The sequence below is a fragment of the Micromesistius poutassou genome (genome assembly GCF_964030765.1).
Source record: "Micromesistius poutassou genome assembly, chromosome: 19".
Taxonomy (NCBI): Eukaryota; Metazoa; Chordata; class Actinopteri; order Gadiformes; family Gadidae; genus Micromesistius; species Micromesistius poutassou.
Window position 1 is genome coordinate 6,993,145 of NC_140289.1, and position 27,673 is coordinate 7,020,817.

Below are 27,673 nucleotides of genomic sequence, written 5' to 3' on the forward strand. Positions count from 1 at the left end.
ATTATTCATCATATCTACCGGTAGGATGGTCTATTGGTGCACTACATATGACCCATTCATTTATCCTAGGTGATCTCTTAAGTGAATTGAGACGCCAGTCCCAAGTGTCGTGAATACGTTCACAGTAGGTAGTGTTAATCCCTTTGCCTGCATGCCACCGTGAGCCAGCCCCAGTACATCCCAGACCCACTGCTCACCGTGTGTCGCGCCCGGCGGTGACCACAGGTCGGCCCGCTCTGTCACACAGAGCGCACTCCACCACTTGTCAGCCATATTGCCGCGCGTTACAAATTACAGGAGAAGGAGGGGGAAATCAACGGACCGACGACAAATCGTCGATTTTGAAAATCCCACCATTCGGTAAGACTTTCGATGAGTATATCTGTGTACGTTTCCACAAACGGAAACACTTTTCGCACTTTTCCGCCTTGTTCACCAGCCCGCTCGACCCAAAGGAGCAGATCTCTCAACAGGTGTCCGCGGGATTACAGTGGGGATGTTCGCCTCTAACGCCTACATGACGGCTCCACCAACATAACAACCCGAACAAATACATGTTGAAATAGCTGTAGGCCTACAGAAGCTAATTTTAATTGACGGCAACGTTTTGCACCTTGATTTACTGCCCTTGTTTTAATGTTTTAAACGACCTGAGATCTATTAAGTCGCTTCTATGCGCGTCAAACCTAAACATGGGATTTGCTTCAACGAGGACCGGACTTTTCCTGTTACACTAGGTTTGTTGTCTACTCGGGAGAGCATATGAAAGATGTTTTCACACTACTATATCACATTTCTGTAAGGTAATATCTCATTCTGAGATTCCATGCTCAGACTAATCAGTTCCCATACCCCGTGTCCTCTTCAATCTCTTCAATTCAAAGCAGTTTTATACCAATAATAGTTTTCCTTTATAAAGAGGCTATTTCTAGCCATATCGGTATCGATACGACAGGTTTCCCCATCCTCTGAGTCAAATAACCAGGAGAAGAGGGTGGAGACTAAGTTTATCATAGCTGTTGGGAAGGGCTTCCATATTTGATCTGGATTCATGCGTGATTCATCTTGAAGCTGTGCGTCAACCAGTCGTGCACAGCAATTTAAAGGCAGGCTATTCCGTCCCATCCAGTATCGCCGAGGTGGGTGTAACTCGTTTCTCCTCTTTCTGTCTCCAGGAAGGCAAGACGAGAGCGGCTCACACGGAGCAGTTTCTTTCCAGGGAACGCTTTCTTTTTGTACCGCGTCTCGTACAAAGTAAGGAAAAGGACCAACGATGCCTAAAGCGGTATGTATTTTATACTTTACTTTCGCTGTTTCACATTAACCAATTATTACGATGAATATTTGTTTTTTGATTCGTGCTGGGGCTTACTCTAGCCAAACGACCCTACATTTCACAATATGGGGGTTCTTCCAATGAGAATGTATTACATTTTAATAACAGACCTTTCTTTTTTGCTGTTATTGTTTGTGACATTAAGACAATAATCTCTTATTAAAGTAAAATCGGATTGTCTGCATTGTACTTAGGATCAGGATCCTCTTGGAAGCACCAATTAACAATTGTCTTCTGTTGTCAAACTCAAAATTAAAAACAAACTCATGTTTCTCTAGATTAAGAATGTATTGTATAATCACTGTTGGTGGATACAACCCATTTTCTTACAGAACTAGCAAACCACACAGACGGAATTATTTGGTTCTTCAAACTTCAGTTTTCATTTGTATTTGGCTGATGTAGAGATTATTTAAATTTTTATTCAGATGTTAAATTTGTTCAAATAAGAAACCATATTATTGTCTGTGTGTGGTGAATGATTAACTCCCAGAAATGAGAGTGGGGTCATGGCATGTTAACAATTCCAAGTTGTTAAGTTAAACTTTAATTAAGAAGTGGTTTAAACAATACAACTAAATGATTTAATGTGCTGCCCCAGTGACGTGTACTGTCAAACAGTACATGGTATTGTGCTCACTCTTGGTATACGTTCTTCTGAAGGAACATCTGAAGGAGGCCACAGTCAGGGCGTCATACAGTTTGTTGATGGCTTGTTTAGAACTGCCTCAGGGTTGTCAGGAGTGTCACCGTGGAAATTACATCATTATGGGCTGATAGCACAACCCCTGTTGTAGGTACAGAAATACGTCTGGCTCCTTTTTATTTTTATTGGGGGAGGGGGTTATAATGGCAAAATGTTTCCTTTCCATGATGTCAAGCACACAGAAGCACAGATTTTTTGTTGCTTGCTGAGACTGAGTGTTCACTCTGTGAGTTCATGAGGGGAGGTTACACAGCATCACATGAACCAATAGGAGGAGTACACACTAAGTATGTTTTAATGAGTTTGTTCCCCTGTTCTTATTTGCCCACTGTCTATAATTGTAATCTAAAATGCATCCCCTGAATGCTGAGGTCTATTATTGGCACCCAGTGGGTGTCTAGTTTCAGGTGCTATGCTCTGTTAGGTTCAAGTAGGTTTTCTAACTTAAGTCAGCCCAAGAACAGGAGTGAAAGGACGTCACTAACATTATAGTAAGTCCCTGAAAACAGTTGGTCGTTCTAAAACATCTTTCTAAGTAACAAATCTAAAGCCATCAAAAGCCCTTACCATAAGTACATAGCAATTACACCCTATGTGTCCTAAAGACTACAGAATTGCGTATTCTTCTCTGTGGAAATCTCTTCATATGGAATAAGGTATAGAAATATATTGGAAATATGACTTGTGAGTTACAGATATGGATTTGCAGTGAAAAGAAAATTTAAACACTATAAAACCCCTGAGTAATAAATCAATCAATCAATTAATCAATCAGTCCTGAGCAGCTGACATGCTGACATGCTGTCAACTGCCTCCCTCACCCCCACCATCATCTGGTGGGGGTGTTGGGTGAGATGGCCCAGACGAGTCATCCAATGGGAAAAAGTGGGACGTGATTGGAGGGTTCCTGTGACTCACGTTTCCATCCTCTGAATGACACATTGTGGCGGCGAGGTAAACGATAGTGCTCCGTGGCTCTCCCAGAATCCTGTTTCCTTTGCGGTCACAGATCCATGATAGAAACCTCTAAGGCGTGGCCGTGACCAACATGTATGGGTGTTTCCTTTTCATGTCCAGCTCCATTGTTAATGTTTGTTCCTTGAAATAATTGATAACGCACTGATGGCCGGAACGCCCTCGGGGTCATTGCACGGTGCAAAAAATAGATGCGGCACATTGGGCCGAATGTCTGCACGCATTGTGTTTGAAGGGGCGCACTATCCTCGTAAGCCTGGGACAGAGGAATGCGGAAGGGATCCGAACCAAACATTGTTCAACTCCATCAGAACCCCACCTCCACCGCACCTTCCCCCACCCCTCCACTGAAAAGAAGCACCACTGCTGGGCATATAAGTTTCTCTATTGCTCTAGTTCATAGGCCAGGCCATCACCAAGATGAATGATTATATCCCATGAGAACACAATGTAATACAAAACTTACAAAACTATACTAGGCAGCTTACAGAAGCTTGTTCGTCTGGTCGTTTATTGCTATATTACCTGTGTCTACTCCTGGTTGTCCTACAAGGCCTTCCAAACGTCTTCAGAGAAGACTTGTATGTTTTGGATGGCTTTCGTTGAGGAATTTACTTCAACCCCACTCAGAGTTTAGCCACAGCAATGATGATGGCCCAATCTCCTTAATGTGACCAAAAACCAAGTCTTAAACCCAGGCCACACAAGGACGACAATGTCTTTGGCAGTTAAGATGCAAGACTAAGCAAGCGCCACGTCTCTTCAGTGTAGTCACTCTGCTGCCTCTTTTCTCTTTTCCCATGGCAAAGTTTATTATGTAGTGTTTCAGTTTTTTCCCCCACAGCATTGGCATGGTTACCGTAGAAACCAGTGTTTGCAACACTAACTGCCAATCTATTTTTCATTCAGCGAAAGTACGTCTAGTATTTATCCTGGACTGCTCCAGGATTGGCGGTTACCTTTATGGATCTGTCTGGTACTGTTGGCTTTCTACTTTTTTACTTAATACTTAATACAGGACAAGGATCTTGTGAAGTGAGTCTTCATAGTGCTTAATACAACCTTTTTCTTTGCCCTGACAGAAGTTCTGTCTGTGGAACATTGGGCCTTTGCCTGGTATATTTTGAGTATATGTGTCATGTTTTCTATTTCACAGCCTTGGTTTATTGTGAGTTACCGTTGAAGGGATTAGCTTTGAGATCACATATCACTCACACAGTGGTTTCTGTTGGCCCTTCTGTCTGCGCGCCCACTCACATGTTCCATTCCCTCCGCTGCCTCGGACACACTCCCCGCCAACTGTAATCGCAGCGTATGTGGACACTGGTGTTGAGGGACAGCCTGAGCTGCCTTAGCTGCTGTTGCAGACATAAAATTTTTTCAAAAGCATCCAACGTTGTGCTACTGGTACAGCTCTTCGGTTTTTGCTGTAAATCCCTGAAAGCGTGGGTTCACTCTGGCATACGCATACTGATGCGGGAGAGGAACTGCTTGGGGACCTGCTGCTGAATGGGCACCTTTGTTCAGCTGTGTAAATGGAGGTTTCTATCCTCTTTTCCTTTTTTCCCCTTTTTCTTTTTAAATCGTGCCCCCTTGCAACCGTAGCTCCTCACCTTATGCACGGAGGAAGCTGTAGCAAGGTCGGCACGGGCCTCCCTCTCCCCTTTTCTTTTTGAACCACGCACTAGGGAAATTCAAATGACCATATTTCCCTATGCAACAAGCTAACTTTCTCCCAAATGAGACCCACTGATGATCAATAGATTTGACCTGCATTTACTCCACCTTTTTCCACAAAGGCCGGACAGCCGCACAATGGTGAGCTTTTCCACCAGTTTTCTGCCATTGGTGTGTGAACCTCAGCGGTCTCGACCGGGTCACCCAGGCCTTGTGCGTGTTTTGAGGAAGCCGTGAATCAGAAGCTCAGTCAGCACCAAACCCCTCCCGCCGAGGCTCATTCTCCAGTGGGCGTCATTCAGCTTGTGTCCACCACTGCTGGGGCTCACTGCCTTTCACAATGGCCTGGAGAATGGAGATGAAAGATATCAGTCAAGGCTGCTTAAGCTAGCAAACTCTCTCTCTCTCGTGCGCTCTCGTGCTCTCTCATGCTCTCTCTTTCGCTCCCTCCCTCTCTCTCTCTCTCTCTTTCTCTCCCTCTCCCTCTCCCCTTCGCTCTCGTTCTTGACCCGCTCTCTGTCTGTCCCAGAGGAGAAGAAAGTAAAATCATACTCTAGATATAAAACTAAATGTCCCCTGGAAACCCCTGGTGATTGGCAAGAACCTTGGGCATTGTAATCTAATAATGGGTGCAGAACATGCAAATAACTCTAAATACGTCTTGGTATATATCAGTGCTTTGTTGAGTGTTTCACGTCAGCGAACATCGGATACTACAGAAGTGTTTTTCTGTGTTGTGGCTTCAAACCGACGTCATCTGTTATTGTTCTGCGCTTCGTATTTGCTCAAGCTATTTGTTGAGGTTTATACATCGCATAATAATCGCTTGGGTGGACTCTCTGTGAGTTGACATTAAAATCTCCTCTCATTAGGCCGGTTTCCACAAGATGGATCGTCTTTTTGTACACATAGGTATGGCTGGTAAATCATTAACCAACGGGAAACAGACCGCTCTTCCACACGGACCGGCTCTCAGTAGGAGATAAAATGAAAAACGAAGGCGATTTCAAGGATTCACCAGATACTTTCTCTAACATCCAAATGGATGGTCTTAAAAAGAGGGCAGGGGTGGGGAGAGGCTGATAACCAGCCAACTGGCATAAAGTGCCAGTTGGCCCTCTTAAAGCCAAAGCTTTAGGAGGGTGTGGAAGGCCAGCATTTGGCTGATGGCTGCCATTAATTATCCATTGTTAATGTCTGGTGGGTTATCAGCATAGGGACCCACTCTCAAACTGTCCCATCCTCCTTGTATTTAATATGAACGGCTAGTACGGTACACTTAACTTTTTGCGGTACAGGCTATCACTGTGCTAATTTCCCAGGGTCCTCGTGAAGTAGATGAATGCTCAAAGAAATAGATTATTCTGCGCTCCTTGCTTAATATTTTCCACTGAAACCCCCTATATATTTGGCAGCTGAATGCCTTTCAAACAGCCCATTCTGCAAAGGAGAGAGAGTGGCGATTAACACAGGGTCCTGTGTGTGTGTTTACTGTGTAAACACTAACCCCCCCCCCCCCCTCAACCCTTCCTCCGAAAGACCTCAGCACCTCTTTCGTTTGGCTAGTAGGGTTGACTCTCTTTATTACTGGGATAGAGCACTATTTGCTTCATCAGATGGCCTCTAACCCACTCTTTACTAGTCTGTGGTTGTTTTTGTTTTTTTGTGTTTTCGTTGATGCTACTGAACTTGACTCACTGTGGCATTGCCCCCTGTGTTTTTTCTTTCCAGGTCAATGTTCGCGTCACCACCATGGATGCGGAGCTGGAGTTTGCCGTCCTGCCCAGCACCACGGGCAAGCAGCTCTTCGACCAGGTCTGTGTGTGTGTCTGTGTGTGTCTGGGGTTGTAGTTGGCACTGAGGCAACACACATGTCTGCTTCCTTGTTCTTCGTCTCCCATAGACAAAATCCATCCACTCTCACAAGATAATTGTTATGGAATGAAGTGAATAAAGAAAATGAAACCACACTCACTCATCATATAAATCCTATAAAAGGGCGTTCTTCTACAAAATGTTATGGTATTAAGCTGGAGCTAGTCATTGGCTTTTTGCAAAGGGAAAATGGATTGGATTTGAAGCTCCGGTTATACCAGCTGTCGTCCGGCTTGCTCAGTGGAATGACATCACTGAGAGAGTGTATGGAGAAAGCAGCTCTCGCTTTTATCACTGTGGGCCTCAGCCTAGTCGGCGCATTGGTAGTGTTATCTCATGGAGGACTGGAGGTCCGCTTATCCCTCCCTCCATCCCCGTCTTGCTTCCCCCTGAGCCAATCAGGGAGTATTTACAGGTTATTCTTTATTTTGATTTGACCAAATCTTTGCAAAAGTGTCCCTGACAAGATAATACAGCACAGCAAGGCCCACACAGTTTTCATTGACGTACAATAACAGATAAAAGTATAAAACATATTAAGAGGAAAGAATAACATTGAGATTCAAAGAGCTGCATGAAGAAAGTCTATACTACTTCTACAGGCTATTGACGCCAATATTATTTTGAGGTCATCCTGAAGCAAATTCCAAGTAGATGGGGAGAGATCAAAATAGATAAAGCCTTTATCCCTAGGTCTATTTTTTCATGCATGAAAAAAGATTTTTATATCGAATCGGGTCAAGATATTATCCAGTTAGGGCCTTTTCTAGTGTGGAAACGGCTTCATTGGAAATTATGAAATGTTGAATGACATAGAATAGCAAACCAGCCTGTTCCCTTATGCCCCTTTTCCACCGACAGTGCGTTTCCATCGCCAAAAAAAGTACCTGGTAACTGGTACCTGGTACTTTTTTTAGTAGCACCTCCGTCGAGATTCCAAGCGAGAATGAGCAAGTACTTTTGTGTGACGTAAACAGGCTGCTGGCAACTGAGTGGCCAGCCGCTGCAAACGGGAATAATTTTCGCGTTTCGCTTTCGCTCCTTTCCCGGGGCTAGAGTTAGGCTGCACGTGGTTGTGTGTGTCCGGCGTGGTTGTGTGTGTTCGGCGTGGTTGTGTGTGTTTGACGTGGCTGGAGTCCACGGACCCGCTCCCGAGGGGGACACGGATCAGCGTTTCGCTGTTTCGTTTTTGTGTCGTTTCTTTCCCAGGGCTCGAGTTTCGCCTCCATCAACGTTACTGTTTGACAACAATAGACGCGCAGTCATTGCGTTTTTTATTTTATTTGATTTCCCATTTCCCGTCATAACCTTTCCTGGGAATCAGGAAATAGTCTTGCCGGGAATCCCGCCTCCCGGGATTAAAACCTAATGACGACCCGCCCACGTTAAAGAGGTACTTTTTTCGTGCCACGCTAAGTCGTGGCACGAAGTCGTGTTTGGTGTGTTTGGTGTGAGATGCATGAGGAGTTTAAATATTCAAGGTGAGAATAGAGGCAGCTCCCGCCTGAAGATGGCCTCTGTCTGTGACTGCTTTGGGCAGTCACTGTCATGAGCCTAGATGGGCAGGATGATTGTGTCAGGTGAGTCAGCCTTATCATCTTGTCAGGGGCTGGCCCCTGGGGCTGATTTTAACATATTACATGCCTCGAAACTTTAGTTTCCTTGTTATAAGTCTTACAATTCTGATTTACGTGGGCGTTTCAATGTCTTTGGTTTCATACTTGATTCAATCCAATAACGATGCTCTGTCCATTATGTAGTTAAGTAACCTGTCCTGTTGACTCTTGGGCTTTTCTATTTTTCTATGTTTGTTTCTCCTTAATTGAGTGTACCTGGGTTTCTTTTCTCCCTCATTGCACTCATTGTTGCCCACTCGTGGAGAGGCTTAACTTCCCAATAGTATATTGCCTGTTAACCCGAGCCTGTTTGGGACACGATTCCAGCACTGGGAGAGGAAACGCATTGTTTTTGCCACTTCCTGTCTAACCCGTTTTTCAATAGCTTGTTTGTGCCTACTGTACCGGTGACTGTGTCTCTGAGGATTGGCTGTTTGTATTCCACAGCAGTGCTGTTGAGAGAAAGGAGTTAAAAGGACAAGTCCCACGTAATGTTTTTCTTATTACAGACGCCCCCCCAACAAAGAATTAAATGACTGCGGCTCTGTCTAGCAAATTATGTGTAATCACAGTGAGTAATCACTGTGGACATCGCCGTGGATGTCCACAGCACCTCTGTGTAGAATCACAGAGCTGTCCTGTTATTTCGGTCAGCAGGCTCTTTCCCTTCCATTCATTTGTACGATTTTCTTCGCTTAAACCTCCTTTGCTAAGTGACAGAGAGACAGAGAGAGCAAATAAACATGTGTAGTGCACGGTCAGTTCTTAAATCCGATCCCTGGTCCCTTACTCACTTAACTTAACACATGTTGAGGGAAAGACTTCCATGGGTGACTTAATTGTAGATAGATTCTGCATACCAAAGTAAAGGGAAAAACCCATCTGTAATATTATATTGTGCCCATTTTTTTTACCTAAAGCACAGTATAATATTACAGATGGATTTTCTTCCGGCAATAATGGTGAGCAGGGAAGTGTGAGTTTGAGCTTGATTCCCTGTTCCACTTCATGTACAACCAAATAATGGCTGGATGAGCTTTCTCTTCTCTTCCCCATGGAAATGAGACTATGCAACTTCAAATAAACTGAAACAAAATAACTGGGTTTGCTCTATGTTTAGGTGGCGGCTTCTCTCGCCTACATGTCAAAATCTCTGTTGGCGGGGTGGGTGTAGCACGCGTGAATCACCTTCACACTCTCTCATAGTGCAACAGTTCAGCTTACAGTTCAGTGCCCCATTTCCAAGCAAGAGTCCTCCCTCACCCCCCCCTTCCAGACAGAAAATAACAGTTAGTAGAGGTTCGGCCAGCCGGGGTTGCTATTAGAAACGTGCCCAAGTTGATGTTGAACGGCTGTGATATCTATAGCACAATATCTCACTGTCTTAACTAGTTTGTTATGTGTTGTGGTGTGTTGGCATTTCAGTGGACACACACAAACACATGTACACACACACACACACACACACACACACACACACACACACACACACACACACACACACACGCAGCAGACAGCCTCAATGGAAATGCTGAGTAACGGCGGTGAGCTCATCCTCGGGGGTCGAGGGGAGACTGCGGTCGCCGTGGTCACCATGGTCGACGCCAATTATAGCCTCGCTCTCCGTCACTCTGTCCGGGGGCCTAAGATGAGCAGCGGGCTGCAGCCACGCCCTCTCTGGGGCCTTCACACCACCCCCACCACCACAGGCCGCCTCACTACCCTTGATCTGAACTTAGGACCCACACACACATAAACATATACACATATACTCCCACACACACACACACACACACACACACACACACACACACAACCTTACCCTCTGGATCTTTAGTCAGTGATGATTAGTTCTCTATTTTTGGAGAAAATGCAAAATGCCTATTAAATACTTTCTGAACATGTCAGTACGCGCACAAAGAGATAATTTAATAATGGATTATGGACTGGCCAGGACAAAGACATAAACTGTATGGTTAAGACTACAGGCTTAATGTCTTTCTCTCTCTCTTTCTCTCTCCCTCTCTCTCTCTTTCTCTCTCTCCCTCTCTCTCTCCATCTCTCTTTTTCTCTGTCTCTCACCCTTTGTCTTTGAGCTTGTCTCTGTTTGGGGGAGCCCTGTCTGTCTCTGTACCTCCCCTCCCCTCACTCAAACCATAGGATGTAGTGAGTAATACCATGATGGACACACACACATGCACACACAGACACAGACACACGCACACGCATTCCTCCGACTGCCACAGATGCCCTTGGCTCCAAAAGCAACTCTATCTCTCTCTCTCGCTCTCTCTCGCTCTCTCTTTTCTCACTCTCGCTCTTTGTGTCGGGTTGTTGGACTTCATCAGACCCCTAGCCGTGCCAGGCGTTCTTCTGCAGGGGCAAGCAGGAGCCATGAGTAAGACGAAAATCAGCTCCCTTTCCCAATATCCTGTCCCCCGCGCCCTGCCAACACCAAACTGATTCTGAATAAACTGTGAAAGGCATCAAAGATGAATGTGATGTGGTTGATTGGATCACAGAAAAGCGTGACCAAACATGCCTGCCTGCTGTGCCTTAGCCCGTGGCAGGGTTTTTAAATTATATATATATCTATATAGACGTAGATATATATATATACACGTCTGCATATATCACTTCACATTACAGCATGGACAAGATAAGATACATGGACAAGATCAGATACAAAAACAGGAGGAAGGTTAAAATATTACATTTTGTGGTGTCTGTCGGAGGACCCACGTGATAACGGTCGACTCAGGGTCAGCTTCATTCAGTCATTATGAACATGAGGCGAAAGACACATTCAATTACTTTTGGATGGAGGAGGAATTCAACTTTGAAACCTGAGTTAGCAGAGAGATAGAGACGTCCAAGAGCAGATAGGAGCAGCGGGGGTTTGAAGCTAATGCAAGCTGAATTCCTTCCTCAGATGCCCATTGTTGCCTAATGTTACCAGAAGGACCAGTTGCCCATCAGACATGAATCCCATTAGCTTGTCCAAAGGCCGCATTCTTCAATATCTATCTAGTAGGGAGGGGTACTGGCAGGGATCTGACAATACGATATCACAATGATTTACGTATTACGTGTTATGATTTGGTGAAGATTGCTCTGCCATATAACTATTTTTTATGTTTTGTGTGGTTTAACCTATGGGTTTAACGTTGGGTTCCATAAATGTTTTTTAAATCAATGTTGCCAAACAGAACATAGTTGAAGTGAATAGCCATCTGTCTAGTTACTTATTCTTTCAATAGTTCATCAACATATTGGAGCCAATCAAATGTTATACTGTAGGTGTCGGTGGAAAAAAGGTTACTTTGGTCACGACAGGAAAGGATGTGCTAGACCTAAGAGGCTTATCCCCCCCTGAGAATACCAAACTTTCCTCTAGCTAGGTATTAAGCTAGCGTCACTCTTTTAACACAGCTTCTCGCTTTTACTCGCTGTGCAGCCCCCTAAAAAAACAAAAAAAACCACCATGAAAAGGACGATTGTGTTCTGTGCCACTTAGGGCTTCTAATGCAGGTGAGGTCTAGGTTGAAGTGCTCTCTCGTTTCAGCTTCTGCTACTGCTTGTTGTGTTCACCAAAACACACACACACACGCAGGCGCACACGCACACAATCTAAAAGTCTGTGGATTCTAGCCTTGTATGGATGCACTCGCAGGCTAACCGGACCAACATATTTAGCTGTTTTTTTAAGCAATCAATCAATGTTGAAGGTAGAGTAATTTCGGTTTTATACTTGAAGTTCCTTGATGTACAGCTTATCGGGTAGAATGGGTTTGGCCTGGAGTGAATGTGTATGTGTTGACTCACAGTTTGCTAGGGAGATGTAGGCCCCCACCTGAGAACTGGGTGGAGAATCTGAGACTAAATACCTTTTAAATAAGGACCTGGCATATATATTCTCCCACTACAAGGCTTGGTGCATAATCACAGCCAAACACACACACGTACACACACATAATGACTGCAAACCCTTGTTGGAAAATCACTGTTTCATAGGCTGTCGGAAATGATCTGTTCTCTGGTAAGCCAGTGGAAGAGTGTGGCATCTCTAACAGAACAAGCAGATCTTTCTAGATCCTTCCACCATATATAGAAAATTGCCAAAGTTGCTCACCAAAAAGAAAAATACTCAAAACAAGTGTGTTGTTCTAGACATCAGCATCTCCAGTGTCATTGTAGATTTAAAAACATCTATTTTTATTAGTGTATGTCAAAAATGGCTTCCATTTACCTATTAGCTGTAGATTGTTCCAGCACATTGAAGTCACACACAGGATGCGAGTCACACAGCACACCCTAGTCATACAGTATACCACTCCTCCTCACAAGTCAAACAATACCCACTCATTGTTCAGGGCCAGCCCTTCTAATTGTGTTCTTGTGTGCGCTGTGTCTCGGGTATTGCCACACAGTAAGGAAACCGAGAGCATACCCACTTTCCTCAGAGATAATCTATTTGTGGGAGATAGCGTTGGAGTATTTGGGCAGAAGTTAAACAGAGTAGTGTTTGAGGAGTAAGGTCACGGTGACAACTACAAACACAACCGCTGCCTTGCCCGCGTTACCACGCACAGTAACGACCCGCCCGGAGCCATCGTGGTGTGGCACTGGAGGAGTGCGCTTTGCATATGAAGACCAATGGGGCAGAAATGTACACACAACATACGCAAATAAACACGCATATCTGTTGCCGCTCTAATGTTTGCACAAGTTCGACTGAATCTGATGTGCTCGAGCGAGGCTGGCTCCTGGGAATGTGGGTGGTCCGTGGGTGGGTTCATCACATCAGTCCGGTGGCAGGAGAAACCCCCAAAGGGCCTTTCACCAAATGCCTCAGCAATGATCTAGCCTATTTGCTACGGTGTGTATATCGTTCTAAACCATTAATTACAAATATTTGCTTAATCAAATTTTGAGTTTTGCACTTTGCACCACACACCTGTGAACTCTGTGGCATGGGCCGCTTTGACTTCATCTCTTGTGGAAGAACGAGTTGTCTGTTTGGAAAGGTCACAGGGCGCTCTAATTCAGGAAAGTCACGGATTTAACTGTTCTTGTTGGAGTTCTCCCCCTTATACATGTCATCTCAGTACGTGGCATTGAGACGTTGATTTAGATCATAGAGAGTGAAGCGCAGTATCCTGAACGAGTCTGTCTCCTCTTCTCTCTCACAGGTGGTGAAAACGATCGGCTTGCGTGAGGTCTGGTACTTTGGGCTCCAGTACACAGACGGCAAAGGTTACCCCACATGGCTGAAACTGGAGAAAAAGGTAAGATCTATGCTGAATATAAGAGTGAAAGTTTACCTTTCCTCTGCTTTCTGAATTCCACTAACCCGGTGACTAATGTGACTCGCATGACTAGCGTTAAAGAGTTGCAAACATTGCGACGTCCGAGGTGGCCGGCCCCCTCTTCGAGAGACCCAGGGGCACATTCCAAGGGTCCAGTCTTTTTTTTTTTTCTTTTTCTTTTACACAATGCCAAGTCAGATGGAACCACACACACCGTCTGCACCAGAGAAAGGGCCGCATTCTTCAGACGGGTGGGTTAAAAAGTGTTTGCCTTTTGCGTGGTCAATGAGTAAGCCCGGAAGAATCGAGTGTATACATCTGCAGTCTGGACTCGGGTGTGGACCCCACTGGGCTTTCTTGGTTGGGGAGTGGGTGGTGCTGGTGGCTAATTGTTAAGCCCACCACAAATTCCATTGGAGTCGGTGGGGCGTCGATACAACGATGGTAAACCAGCTGGAGAAGTATTGTATCACGTTAGTGTGAACTCTTTACCCCCAACCCCCCCCTATCCCTGATACCTGCTTTCCATTCTTCTCCACTGTTGGCCTAGCGCAAACACAGATTGCCGCTATGGTCCTCCGGGGTAATGCTTATTCCCATTGAGCTGTGCTGGTTCTCTGTGCTCAACGCACAGAGAACCAGCCTGACAGTGCATGAGACTGCATGGGCCTTTGGAATGAGGTTTTGCCTGTATTATACGCATACTATATATACAGAGCTTGGTTTTCCACAAGCACTCCCGGCAGTTTCGTGTATCACTTATACAAGGTGTGTATTTAGCTTACTGCTTTGCTTTTATTTTTTTTCACTTTGCCTCGTGGATCTGAGATGTAACGTTTGCTTGTAGAGAATAGAGCGGCATCGCGTCATGTTGTGATGTTGTCGAGAGGTTTTTTTTTCTGAAAGCAAAAGTTAGAATCAGGGTGTGAGATTCTCAACCTTTTCCATCCACTTTATGAAGGTAAAGGCCTAGCTCAAACATAATTCCGTCATAAGCAGACAAAACATGATGATCATGTCGCCAAGTATCTCTGAAGTGTTGTCCTTTCGACGGCACTACGCAGGTGTCCGCCTATCTGGCAGAAAGCGGTGAGCACACACCCTGGTTGGAATCGATAACAGTGGGGTCAAGGTGAGACCCTCCACTGGCCTCAGCGGACAGCAGTGAAGTGCTGTTTGCGGACGCACTGGCAAACAGTAGCTCATCAGCACAATGCTTGATGGATGCCGGGCTATTCCAGGCACTGATTGTACAGCCTGTAACCACCGTGACCCCTTGCGTTCTCGTTTTGAAATTAAGAGGAAGAGACGCATTGTGTCAACAAATGGCTTTGGGTCATTCAACCGCATTACCTCTGTTTGCGGATGACGTTGTGGAGTCAGTGCAGAAGCAATGTCCTCTGGAACTGCGTGCAAAGGGATATTGAAGTTGAACTCAACCAACCTATTGTAACATTTAAAGAAATTCCGCCTCCACACACCCACGCACACCCATTTGCTACATGGAAGATGAGAAGCAACAGAAATGTCACCTATAAGCCTATCCAGATGAGTTAATATCATCTTCATACATCTGATTTATTGACTGGTGTTGCGTGACGTCCCCTTACATGGCTATACCTAAAAAAAGGAATAATAGTATTTAAAATATTAGTATTTATTATAGGTTTGTATAGTTCCTTATTATTAAGGATACAACATAAAAGCAAACCTTAGCTTCTTCCATTTTCCATTCCTAGCTCCCCACAATATTAATAACGACGTATCATGATGATAGCAATATTAGTTCAAAGGAAAACATTTCTAGTTTGGTGACACCGTCCACCACCATGGAAAACGCATCCAAAACACACAGTAGCAAAGTATGGCCTCGTCCCGACCATGTAAAAACCAAGACGCCTCTCCCCTCATTCCCCAGGTGGCGTCCCAGGACATCAAGAAGGAGAACCCGCTGCAGTTCAAGTTCCGGGCCAAGTTCTTCCCCGAGGACGTGGCGGAGGAGCTGATCCAGGACATCACCCAGAAGCTCTTCTTCCTGCAGGTGAAGGAGGGCATCCTGAGCGACGAGGTCTACTGCCCCCCGGAGACGGCCGTGCTGCTGGCCTCCTACTCGGTGCAGGCCAAATTCGGAGACTTCAACAAGGAGGTCCACCGGCCGGGCTACCTCACCTCGGACCGCCTGCTGCCACAGCGGTGAGGAAGAAAGAATGATTTTCTTTTGTATGGAAGAACTAGGTTCAACGAAGAAAGTGGAAGAACCATTGTATTGTCTGTTCTCCACCGTGATGCTGGGCCAGGGCAGCCATTCTGCATGTAACTGAACCTGAGACTGGAGAAACTGTCTCATATGTATTTGTGTTGAGTTCCTGTTAATATTTTTTTAATATATATATATATATATATATATATATATATATATATCACATATATATCACATATACATATATTTAAGTTATTCCTCTTGCTGCCTCGCTTGTAGCTGAACCTGATGATGATGATGATATTGAATCCAGTGAACTCAGTCTGAGACCAGGTATCTCATCTGCTGGTGGTTTGACGTTGGCCTCTCTCTTGCAGGGTCCAGGAGCAGCACCATCTGTCCCGGGAGCAGTGGGAGGAGAGGATCCAGGTGTGGCACGAGGAGCACCGGGGCATGCTCAAGTGAGTCTGGGCTCCAGCTGTCCCACGCAGCTTCAGGACATCTTAATTTAAGCAGCACATCACGTCTTCTGCTTAAATTCAGCCCTCCAAGCTTTTCTTTCAGCGCCGGTGGCAGCCTACATATTGTATTATTATATATTTATCCTGTTTCCTAATGAAAACAAGTGTGATCCTTTTAGAATCTTTGCTTTCAGTGGCAGAAGTCGGTCTGAAAGTCTGTCCGGGTGAAATATTGTATTGTAGTGCAGAGATCGGCATCAATGTCAAAAGCATCAAGGCCCATTAGACATCGGTAAATGAGAAATACTGATTCTGTGACATGTGTAGATATTCTTTATCGTCTTTATTAATGTCCAACTATTAATCCTTAGGCCGGTAAAAGATGATCATTCTCCTTGATGCTTAAAGTGACTCAAGTCAAACTAAACTACATATACTACAACTACTATACAGTGGAAACCTGGTACCAGTGTGTTCCTATTGTTTAAAGTTGTGCCCCTGAGCTGTGGCATGTCTCACCCGGTTCGCTGGTCCTCTGCAGGGAGGACGCTATGCTGGAGTACCTGAAAATTGCCCAGGACCTGGAGATGTACGGCGTCAACTACTTTGACATCAAGAACAAGAAGGGCACAGAGCTGTGGCTGGGCGTGGACGCACTGGGCCTCAACATCTACGAGAAGGATGACAAGTAAGATACACCTGACTACCACGAGGGAGAGGTCCCCAAGCCCCTAGGAGGTGGGGGACGAAAGGGCGGAGCAGCGTTGTTTTAACTCTCTGTCCTCATAGTGGGAAAGGACCAACACAGAAAAAATCACAACATTCTAGTTGAATTTGAGTTTGACTCCAGAACTACCCCAACTGTCTTAATTAGCATGTTTTTCAGTATGATCCAGAGGCCAACCCTGCCTCTCCTCTGTCCTCCTCTGTCTCCTCTGTCCAGAAACAGCACCCTCCCCCTTTCCCTTTCCCTTGGCAACCAAAATGCTGTTTACTTCCTCTGGTAGTACTGTGTACTATCCCATCCCTCAATACTTGTGACATCTTTTGCCTGGATTTCCTTCCCACACACACACACACACACACACACACACACACACACACACACACACACACACACACACACACACACACACACACACACACACACACACACACACACGCACTCTCTGCAAATAGGTTCCCTGCAAGAGTGTGTCGGGGCTAGACACTGTCTTTGGTGTAGCTAAGCCTCTCTCTTACCCTGCTGTGGCCATGGTGACACAGACTGGTTTTTCAGGCTATTTTGTCACACAAGAATGTGGAGGAGAGTGGCCTCCTGTCTCTCAGCCTCTCAGTCAATGGAGGCAGCAGCAGGTCTTTACTATGTGGCAATGCAACCCTGGTAAAGATAAATGGCCGTACTGTGGTGATTCCCGTCTTGGTAAGCCACTTGGTTAAACAGCCAGCGGCTTCACTACAAAGACCAGGAACTCCTTGATTGGCCAGGATTTTTACCTGTGATGTGAAATCACTGCATTTGAATCTGACTTCACAATTCAACATAACATCTGGGATCAATTCAATTGATTGGTTTGTGCATTTGAAACCCTTGGTTCTTATAGTGACTGCTCATTTTACATATAACCTGTTCTATAGGCATAAGCCAACTAACTTTAGAGAAGATAACGCTAGGCTGCTATGAAGGCCGAACCTTAACCGTTGAGCTATCTGGGGTATCATTCTTTATTCAAGCCAATGCAAATCTTCCAAGGTTTCCCTTCAGCAATTCCCTTCAGTGCTGCGTGGATACTGCAGTGGCCATATTCCTTTCAATAACCCAGGTCCGCAAATAACGCAATGGCTCATGAGACCTTGCTCACACTGATTGACACCAAATCGCTAGGTTAGCTTCAACATTCTTCCCCTCAATTCCACAGGAGTGTGTCAGTGGAGCCTAATTGTTCAGTTATTCCAGTTCAGGCGGTAATGCTTCTGACAGCCAATCAGGGCTCTGCGGGGAGCGCATTGCAACACTGCAGGCTTGTACAGCACTTTGTTATTGCGGTGTATCTAATGAGATCGGCATCCCGCTGAAAGAGAGCGAGCATGACACACCCCAGCAGGAGCCTCACACCTCCAACAGACGGGCAGGGACACTATTGCCCAACACAAAGTGACGGTGAACCCTGCGGTCTCTCTGAATGTGTATCTCAAGTTATTCCACGCCAAGGTCTTGTTCGGCTGTGTTACAGAGTTTCCTTCTGAAGAATGTCACAGTGGTTCATCTTTTGAGAACTTAATAATAGGGATCGCATTGCGTTGAGGAGTTGGTGCCAAGAAATGTATGATTATGTATAAACATATTACGGACACGCACAGTTCCTTAGGTTAGATCTCTGAAGGACAATAAGGGCTTGTAGTATTTAAAAAGATCTTCTAGTTTAGCCTCATCGTTTCCCAGTATTGTATTATCAAATAACTGGAAGGCCTGATTAGGAAATAGAAATAGAAAAACGTATCAAAAATGTGTTGTGTTGTTATGTGTGTCTCGGGACCACTTGATTACGGACAGCCTATGAGGGTAACCGATTGGTATTCATTTGACCTTCCTCCACAGACTGACCCCGAAGATAGGCTTCCCCTGGAGCGAGATCCGGAACATCTCCTTCAACGACAAGAAGTTTATCATCAAACCGATCGACAAGAAAGCCCCGGTAAGAACAAGATGAACCGACAAAGAAATCAAATAATCATTATATAATAATTCATTATATCATATCCAAAAGGTAGGGATTGTTTTTTAGGCAGTCTATTCCAAAAAAATGTATACTGTATTTAGTATTTTGTATACTGAGTTGAGAGAGTTGTGCTTTTTACCTGTGCATGCATATTGACTTGCTACATCAGATGTCTGCATCTGTAACCCACAAGTACACGGACACACACTGAAGCATCAACCATGCACACTCCCATACACACTCACACAAACCCACACACAGCCATACACACACCCACATTTTCCATTCACTCACCACTGACGGATTTGCATGCTGACTCACTCACTCACTCACTCACACACACACACACACACACACACACCCACACACACACACACACACACATATATATATATATATATATATATATATATATATATGTATGGTGATGTGGTTTCTCTGGCGGTTTATCTCAGCTCCTGAAGCTATATTACCTCTAGAGGAGAACCTGGGGAAAGGTGCGGTCATGATAGGCATTAACAGCTTCCCCTTTGTCATTCCTGTCGAACACCAAAACCACCACAGGTTTTTTTTACTGCTATGTTACCCCTTTCCCCCGCCCCCTCCCTTCCTCGCCTCCCACAATACCTCTCACTTACCAAACTGCGGTTTGTTTTCTTTGTTGTTTAACCAAAAATGGTCTGTCTTTTTTCCCGGGGTTGTCCCGTCAGGACTTTGTGTTCTACGCCGCTCGCCTGCGCATCAACAAGCGCATCCTGCAGCTGTGCATGGGCAACCACGAGCTGTACATGCGCCGCCGCAAGCCCGACACCATCGAGGTGCAGCAGATGAAGGCCCAGGCCCGCGAGGAGAAGCACCAGAAGCACTTGGAGCGGTGAGGGGCACACACACACACACACACACACACACGGCTCCCTTCATGACCCCTGACCCCCCACGCCCGTCACACCCCGTGGCCACAAAGGAGAGACACCATTGTAAGGAAAACCAAATAAATACGCATTAATATCGCACTGTTATATATAACCGCCTGTTGCCTGTCACTTTTCACTTTGGGTTACCACCTGACGTCAGTTGAGCGGTTGAGGCATTAGCGAGGGTTGGTGTCTGATCCACTTAACATGCCCACTTGGCTGGATGAATGGGTTTGTATTTGTAATTGCAAAAGTGGGGGAGAACATATGCAATACGCAAGTTCTCACACAAATTTGAATGATTCACATGCACACACGCATGCACGCACGCACGCACACATTTATCAGCTTATTATCTGCCTATCAGAGCTACTGCTGTCTGGCGCCAAACTACTGTCCTGCGCAGCTGTTCAAACACACTGATGTAACTCTGTCTGCCATGGGATACAGAGCCAGCCAAAGGGACTATGTTCTCAGAGGGTCACCGTCGCTCAGAGCAGTGCGTCTGGACAATAAATGGCTCAGGGAAAGGGAAGATTACATCCTGGCCTACATACTGTTTGTTCCGTAAGAGTTTATAAAAACGTTTTTTTGTCTCACATGGGTGCATTTTTGCACCACGCACAATACAGAGTGACAGAAGTTTGAAGGACAAAAAAAAACCCTGAAAAAGAATGTGATTGAGGCGTTGACGATCAGTCTCCCAGAGCGGACAAAAGAAAAATGCAGTTTGTGTTTGCAGCCGGGCAGCTGAACACATTTGTGTCACCGCGTGTGTGTCTACTGTCAGAGCGCTCGTTCTCGCACATGGTGGTTCAGGGAGAGGCCTAGGAGCCCTGCATTGTGTCGGAGGCTGTAACTCTAGGTGTTTGTGGCAGCTCTCTCATTGTGTGTGTGTGTGTGTTCTTATCTCCAGGGCCCAGCTGGAGAATGAGAAGAAGAAGCGGGAGGCCATCGAGAGGGAGAAGGATCAGATGGAGCGGGAGAAGCAGGACCTGGTGATGAGACTCTACCAGTTTGAGGAGAAGACCAAGAAGGCAGAGAGAGGTCAGGCTCTGTGTGTGCGTGGGTGTGTTGATGTTTCGTCTATCACTGTACACGTGTGTGTGTGTGTGTGTGTGTGTGTGTGTGTGAGAGTGTGTGTGTGTGTGTGTGTGTGTGTGTGTGTGTGTGTGTGTGTTGATGTTTCGTCTATCACTGTACATGTGTGTGTGTGCATGTGTGTGTGTGTGTGTGTGTGTGTGTGTGGTTGGCTGGGTGTGTACTGTAGTTCTGGATTCCTCCTTTGTATCAGGAGACTAGAAATCTAGAGTCCTGAGATGTAACGATTGAAACTATGAGGAACTTGTAATCCTACCATCTCAGGGTGGTTTCTGTGTAAAGGAAGGGTCAAGTATATGCTGTGTTAACTTCAAACAAAACCTGTTGACTGTTGCTGTTTTAATCTGTTTATGATTGAACGACAAGTCTAAACCTGAAATACAGGAGCAGGTTTCTGGAAATATGTCGTGCACAGTCATGTCAGTGAATAACTGCTAATTATGAAGCTCATAATTATACTGATGAGTGAATGACAGAATGACGTGAATGACAAACTATTCGCCTTACTTATGACATCATTTTATCAAACAGACCTGGCCGAGCTCCGAGCCGCAAGATATTATTCATTGTATTAATATTACTCTGCTATTTAGCAGACGCTTTTATCCATGGCAACCTCAAGCCCATTCAGGTGCAGGTCCTTAAGGTTAAGGTTAAGGTACGGGTGAGGCATCGGCCCCCTTTAAGTTCATACATCGGTGACGGCCTCATCTCACCCCCTCTCCTCCCCCCTCCCCCCCGCCCCCAGAGCTCCAGGACCAGGTGCAGAGGGCCATGATGCTGGACCAGGAGAGGCAGCGGGCGGCGGACGAGGCAGCGCGGCTGGAGATGGAGAGGCAGGCCGCCCTGCTGGCCAAGGAGGAGCTGGCCCGCCAGGCCGAGGACCAGATGAAGAGCCAGGAGCAGCTGGTGGGTGGCCGCCACACCCCGGCGACACACACAGGAAGGGGCGGGCACAGAGAAAGGGGCGGGGCACAGAGAAAGAAGATGGAAGACAGTGGATGAAACATCGAGCATCACCGGGAGATAGTAGATAGACGAAAAAGGGTGTGAGACGCTATAAAAAGAGTTTTGAGGTTGTTTAGTAATGACAGATAGTGGTAGATAGTGGTGGATTTCATGATTGGTTTGAATGAATCAGTTCGCGTCGGTCAGTTCGCCAAGAAGAGTCGTTGAATCATTCGTTCGTTCGTTCGTTCGTTCAGTCGTGTTTCCGGTAGCGGTGAATCATGGTTCTCAGTCACTGAGTCGGTCAGACTCAGCTCCTCCCTCGTTCTCATTCTCAAACGAATCACGATCGTGCAATGGTGCAAATGGTCATCAATCAACACAACATTAACTAAGTTCCTTTTCCTTCATGTTCGGAATCGCGATGTTGTTGCCCGTCTGGCTCTCATGACTTCTCAGTCCTCGAGTCTTCACCGCTAACCACAGTCAGTGATCTTGCGGTGACTTGCGAGTCAGCGCAACTCAGTGACTAGTGGGTGGAGCTGGGAGTCGAGTCTCGGAGAACGAACGATACGTTTGTTCATGTTAAAGAGTCGTTCGTTCGAACTGATTAATTCGCGAACGAGCCATCAATAGTGGCAGATAGTAGGAAAACTAGTGATGATAAATAAAACACCAGACCCACAACTTTTCCTGGCCTTTCGTCAGAACATACCGTCAGAGAAATACGTGTGCAACATTTGCTGGGGTTAGCTTACAGACTCGCAGGGTAGGGTCCATTGAAACAAGTCCTACAAAAATGAAACTCCCCCTTTGTGAACACATTGAAAATGCTACAGAATGCGGTAAACAGTGTCCATAGGAGGGCAACACTGATGAACTCGGGAGGCCTTTTACCTTTTTCGGGGAGGCCTGCTTTTTCCCTTATTTTTAGCAACTCGGACTCCAATTAGAGACCTTCATTTGTAATCCGGCGTATTGGTCGCCCGCCAAAGGTCTGATAGAGAGACCACTCTGGCGAAGGGCCAGAATGTGAGAGCCTAGTTTCCTGGCAGAGGGTGTTAATTCTTGCATGGCAGTTGGTTTGCCCGCCCAATTTGGTCCTTTCTGCCTCCACGCCTTGCCAGATTTGGTTTCGGCTCCTGGTGATTCCAGTGGCACGCTAGAGAGAGAGAGAACGAGAGAGACAGAGAGACAGAGTGAGAGTGAATCGATCAAGTAGAGTTCAGGAAGTGTTCAATCTCTCTATGGTGATTGATTTAGATGTGTACCTGCACCAGTGAAGATCTTTCCACAGCACTTAGGGTATCGGTGGCATTCCGGTAGAAGAAACAACAAAAGCTTTTAGTAACGGCGGGCGGGAAAACCACACCCACACTGTTTTCCGGAAAACCACCTTCCCCCCCCCCCCCCCCTCTGTAAAGCACCCACTGGGGCCCATTGTGGGAGCCGGTCCGGTCCAACACTAAACCCCACCCTTCCACCCCATAATAGTCCTGCTGGCAGCTCTGGCTGGTAACCCTAGTACGTTAGTTACTCTCCTGGTAGCCATGACGAGCCACACACCAAAAAGCCCCAACAGGCCCTTATGACCCTTTGGCGTTATTGTAATGCTTGGCTTCTAGAGGTAGTCAACGTCCAAATTTAGACCCAAAATGTCTTATCAATCACTTTACAGGTTGCTTTCATTATCGTAACTTTCTCTTTTCGACGTTACCCAAAACAATTGCTTTTCTTATTGCACTTATTTAACTAAGGGATTTCAGATTTAAATCCTAAATCCTTTAATACACAAAGTTTTGTTTATGGAAAAGCAGGTTTTCCTTGTCCAAACAGTCTTTAGATTCGCAGACACTAACACACACACACCGTGAACAAACAACAAACAAGCAGAAGCAGTTTGGTGGGTCTGGTCCGGGTCAAAGGCGTTGTTATGAAGGAGGGGGTGACCCTCACACACACAAACACACACGCAAACACACACACAAACACACACGCAAACACACTCAAACTCTTTGGAAACTTTTCAAAGCCACTACACAGGTCTGATGTACCTCCGCTCAGCTCTTGTTACATCTCTTCTGATTTCTCTCATTCTGTGTTTGTTTGGACAGACTGTGCTTTGCTCTGTATTTGGCACCCAAAGCTGATATATTAGAGCACATGATGCTCCAAGACAACAACAATTTTCCATGAGAGCATCAAACTTCAGACTATCAGCATATCAGAGGGCACCCCGAAGTGGCTGAGGCCACTCTTATAATCTTATATTCCTGAAAGACTAACCTACAATGTACAATGCAATATATAATATATATAGTATTTATATAATGATATAAATTAACACAATGAGAGAAAGATTTATACATTAAAAACATTCTAAGTTACACATGTCAATCTCCATAACAAATATTGAGCATGACTTGCTAAAAGACAAGAATCACTACATTCTGTGTGTTTTTTCCCCCTTTAGGCTGCAGAGTTGGCTGAGCACTCAGCTAAGATCGCCCTGCTGGAGGAAGCCAGGAGATGCAAGGAGGAGGAGGCAGACACGTGGCAGCACAGGGTAGGGCGCTTATAGCTGTCCGTCAACACAACCTACCAATCACAACCTTTGGTGTCACAGTTTGATGGTTGGGGTCATAGACAAAAAATATATACATGCAGGATTTCTTGTCTTGTGGCCCTGGGGTATAAAGTAGTTCTACATGTTTTACCTCTTTTTTTGATGGTGCATATTCAATTATGAATAACAAGTAATAGCCTGTGAATATTAAGCACTGTTCTTTGTGGTTGGACTGTTTTGCTAAAACATAAAAATAAAAGATCATGTTTTAACATCATGTCTTAACGCTCTCCCTCTCTCTCTCTCCCTCTCCTCTATCCTCTCTCTCCCTCTCTCCCTCCCTCTCCCTCTCCTCTCTCCCTCTCCTCTCTCTCCCTCTATCCTCCCTCTCCCTCTCCTCTATACTCTCTCTCTCTCTCTCCCTCTCTCCCTCCCTCTCTCCCTCCCTCTCCTCTCTCTCCCTCTATCCTCCCTCTCCCTCTCCTCTATACCCTCTCCCTCCCTCCCCAGGCCCGGGAGGCCCAGGACGACCTGCTGAAGACCAAGGAGGAGCTGCACATGGTGATGACGGCGCCGCCCCTGCCACCTCCGCCGCCCATGCTGTACGAGCCCGCGGCGGTGACGGACGACTACAGCGACAGCGAGGAGAAGTCGAGCACGCACAGCGCCGACCTGCACTACGACGAGATCAACGACCACCGCTACGAGGAGGAGCGCCTCACCGAGGCCGAGAAGAATGAGCGCGTGCAGAAGCAGCTGATGGTGAGGAGCCCGTCGGGGCGGCGGGGGGGCGGAGACGACGACGAGGCTGACACTACGGAGACCCTTGTCTGAAATTGATTGTTCGAAGTGGTGGTGTTGGTGGTGTAGATTACTGTTGGTAGTCGTATAGATTCCATGTTTGTTTCCATGGGATTAACTACTTTCACAGTATGTTTTTGTAGACGTTATCAATTGTAATATTGCGACTATTATCCCCAATAGAAGTACAATTATCATTGTTATCATTTTTTTATTGGATACGATTATTATATTTCTTGCATCATGCAACTTTCATTCATTACAGCTTGTGATGCAGAATATGGCAGGTGAAAAAACACGCAAAAAACTGGTTCAAGGCTGTCTCATACTAAAAACAATCAAACAAAGCCACGCTAGAATCCTGTGTCCATTAAGCACATTTATTTTAGCCTTCAGCAGTGACGTCCAAGACCCTGTCGCGGATTGTAACACACTGTGTGTGTTACAAACTGTGGAAGCAGCAGCACAACAAATCAGAATTTGGTTTGATATTCTGATGTTTTCTTCCAATCACGTGCCCACCCACTCACTCTCATCTCCTCTCCCTCCTCTCCCCCTCCCCTCCCTCAAGGCGCTGACCTCGGAGCTGGCCCAGGCCCGCGACGACACCAAGAAGACGCAGAACGACCTGCTCCACACGGAGAACGTGCGCGCCGGACGCGACAAGTACAAGACCCTGAGGCAGATCCGGCAGGGCAACACAAAGCAGCGGATTGACGAGTTTGAGGCCTTATAAGGCCCCCTCTCCCCCCCCCCCCCCCCCCCGCCCCCTCCCACTGCCTCTGCCTCGGCCCAGCCCCGGACCAGGGTCATGCAATTCTCCTCTTCTGATTGGTCGCCTCGCTTTGCTCAACTAGGCTCTTCTAATCCACTTGATGCACAATCACTTACGCAGAAACACACACACGCACATGTGCAGACACACACACACACACACACACACACAAACACACATATGCAAATACATAAACACTCATGCACATCTATACACAGGTACATACACTCACAGGAACCGAATGCACGTCACTAAGTGTGCACACGCACACACATACACACGCATACACACACATACACATACACACTCGCATATAGAACACACTGTGGCACACAGATCAGACTCCTCCGAATACTGAAGCAGTATGAGCAAAACGGCAGATGTTCCTCGACGCCTGCCCTTCACAGATGATGGAAGCTCTCTATTTTTTGGTTTGCTAGGCAACACACAGGGCTTCTATAAATACGTATATATTATTACAAAAATAACAACGTAGTGCCAAATCCTTTTTCCTCTCTAGTGTCTACAATCATATTTGTGTTGTTTTTTTGGATCATGTGTAATCGTACAGGCTCGAAATTTATTTTAACCAGAGGTGTGATGAAATTGTTGGGGGAATAGCCAAATTTATTATTTTTGTAATATTCCATTATGTGCACATAGATGTAATCAGAGTCTTGCTTCTTTGCAATGTTTATTCGTGTTGGTTGGAAGAGATGTGAGTGAGACCTTTCACCGGGACAGCTTATGAAAGGGAAAGAGTAGAGATTCTCTTGTTTCTAAACAATTCCATTCATGTTTTAATATAGCTCTACCGTTACCTGAAGTCATGCTTAGTTTGATATATTTATACTGTATATGGGACATTAAGAAGGGTTTTTCATCTTTCACCGGTTTGTATATTTCTTTTTTTTGTTTTTGTTGCCATTTTTACTAATGACAATGAGGACGAATGTGCTTCAAATATTCTATATATTGACCATAACAGCTTCATAGGTTATGTACCTTGTTAGATTGCTAAATGAATGAGGTATAACTGTAAATTATTATTTTATACATGAAGGCAAATGCATGCCATTAAAATCAGTTCAGCTAAATTTCTAGCTAGGTACTTGGTCAGCGCTAGCGGTCCACTCCGTAGCATTCAGCGGTCTCCATAGCGACCTCCTGATAGCAGCAGTCACTGTTGATTAGTTGATTATCTGGGTCTTGTGATTCTGTCTCCCTGTTCTTTGATTGGACCGTTTATTTATCTGTTCCATCCCGTAAGCGGCCTTCTCCTCTGGACCCCTACCAGAGGTTTGGTTTACTTCACTCGATTCAAAGACACCAATGATTTCCTTTATCATTAAAGTTCAAACACATTGATTGTATCCCATTATCTGGGGGCAGGGATTGAAAGGACAAAAGATGATCAGAAAGATGTGTTCAACTGTACGTCACAATGAAGGGTACCCTGGTACCTTGGTCATGGAAAAGTGCAGAATGAGGCGGTGATCCAACCGGTTGTTGTTTTTATCTCTTGAAGAAACAGGAATGAAATGTCCCTCCAAGACTATAGCCCATCAAGTATCAACCAAACATCTACTTTCCCTCCTCTGTAAAGGAGACACACAGCTCTGCAGGACTTTGAACAGGATTTTTGAATGAGATGTTCAGCTTGTCGTCAATAAAAGAAAGAATTCTCCAATGA

At 45.7% G+C, this 27,673-nt stretch overlaps 1 protein-coding gene across 1 annotated transcript; it reads left to right on the forward strand.

Annotated features, from left to right (window-relative positions):
* The first annotated feature begins 175 nt into the window (after nucleotides 1-175).
* Nucleotides 176-27,673, forward strand: ezrb (ezrin b). The gene is made up of 14 exons (XM_084483612.1): nucleotides 176-360; nucleotides 1,176-1,285; nucleotides 6,426-6,509; nucleotides 13,378-13,473; nucleotides 15,413-15,687; nucleotides 16,072-16,155; nucleotides 16,697-16,843; nucleotides 18,755-18,851; nucleotides 19,586-19,749; nucleotides 20,706-20,836; nucleotides 21,639-21,799; nucleotides 24,312-24,404; nucleotides 24,915-25,166; nucleotides 25,777-27,673. The coding sequence occupies exons 2-14, from the start codon at nucleotides 1,274-1,276 to the stop codon at nucleotides 25,939-25,941; spliced, it is 1,761 nt and encodes a 586-aa protein (XP_084339738.1). The 5' UTR covers nucleotides 176-360; nucleotides 1,176-1,273; the 3' UTR covers nucleotides 25,942-27,673.

Excerpts from the sequence above, each read along its gene's own strand:
- ezrb (XM_084483612.1), top strand. Across the intron at positions 15,688-16,071 it reads GACCGCCTGCTGCCACAGCG|GGTCCAGGAGCAGCACCATC; the intron begins GTGAGGAAGAAA and ends TCTCTCTTGCAG. Across the intron at positions 19,750-20,705 it reads CACCAGAAGCACTTGGAGCG|GGCCCAGCTGGAGAATGAGA; the intron begins GTGAGGGGCACA and ends TCTTATCTCCAG.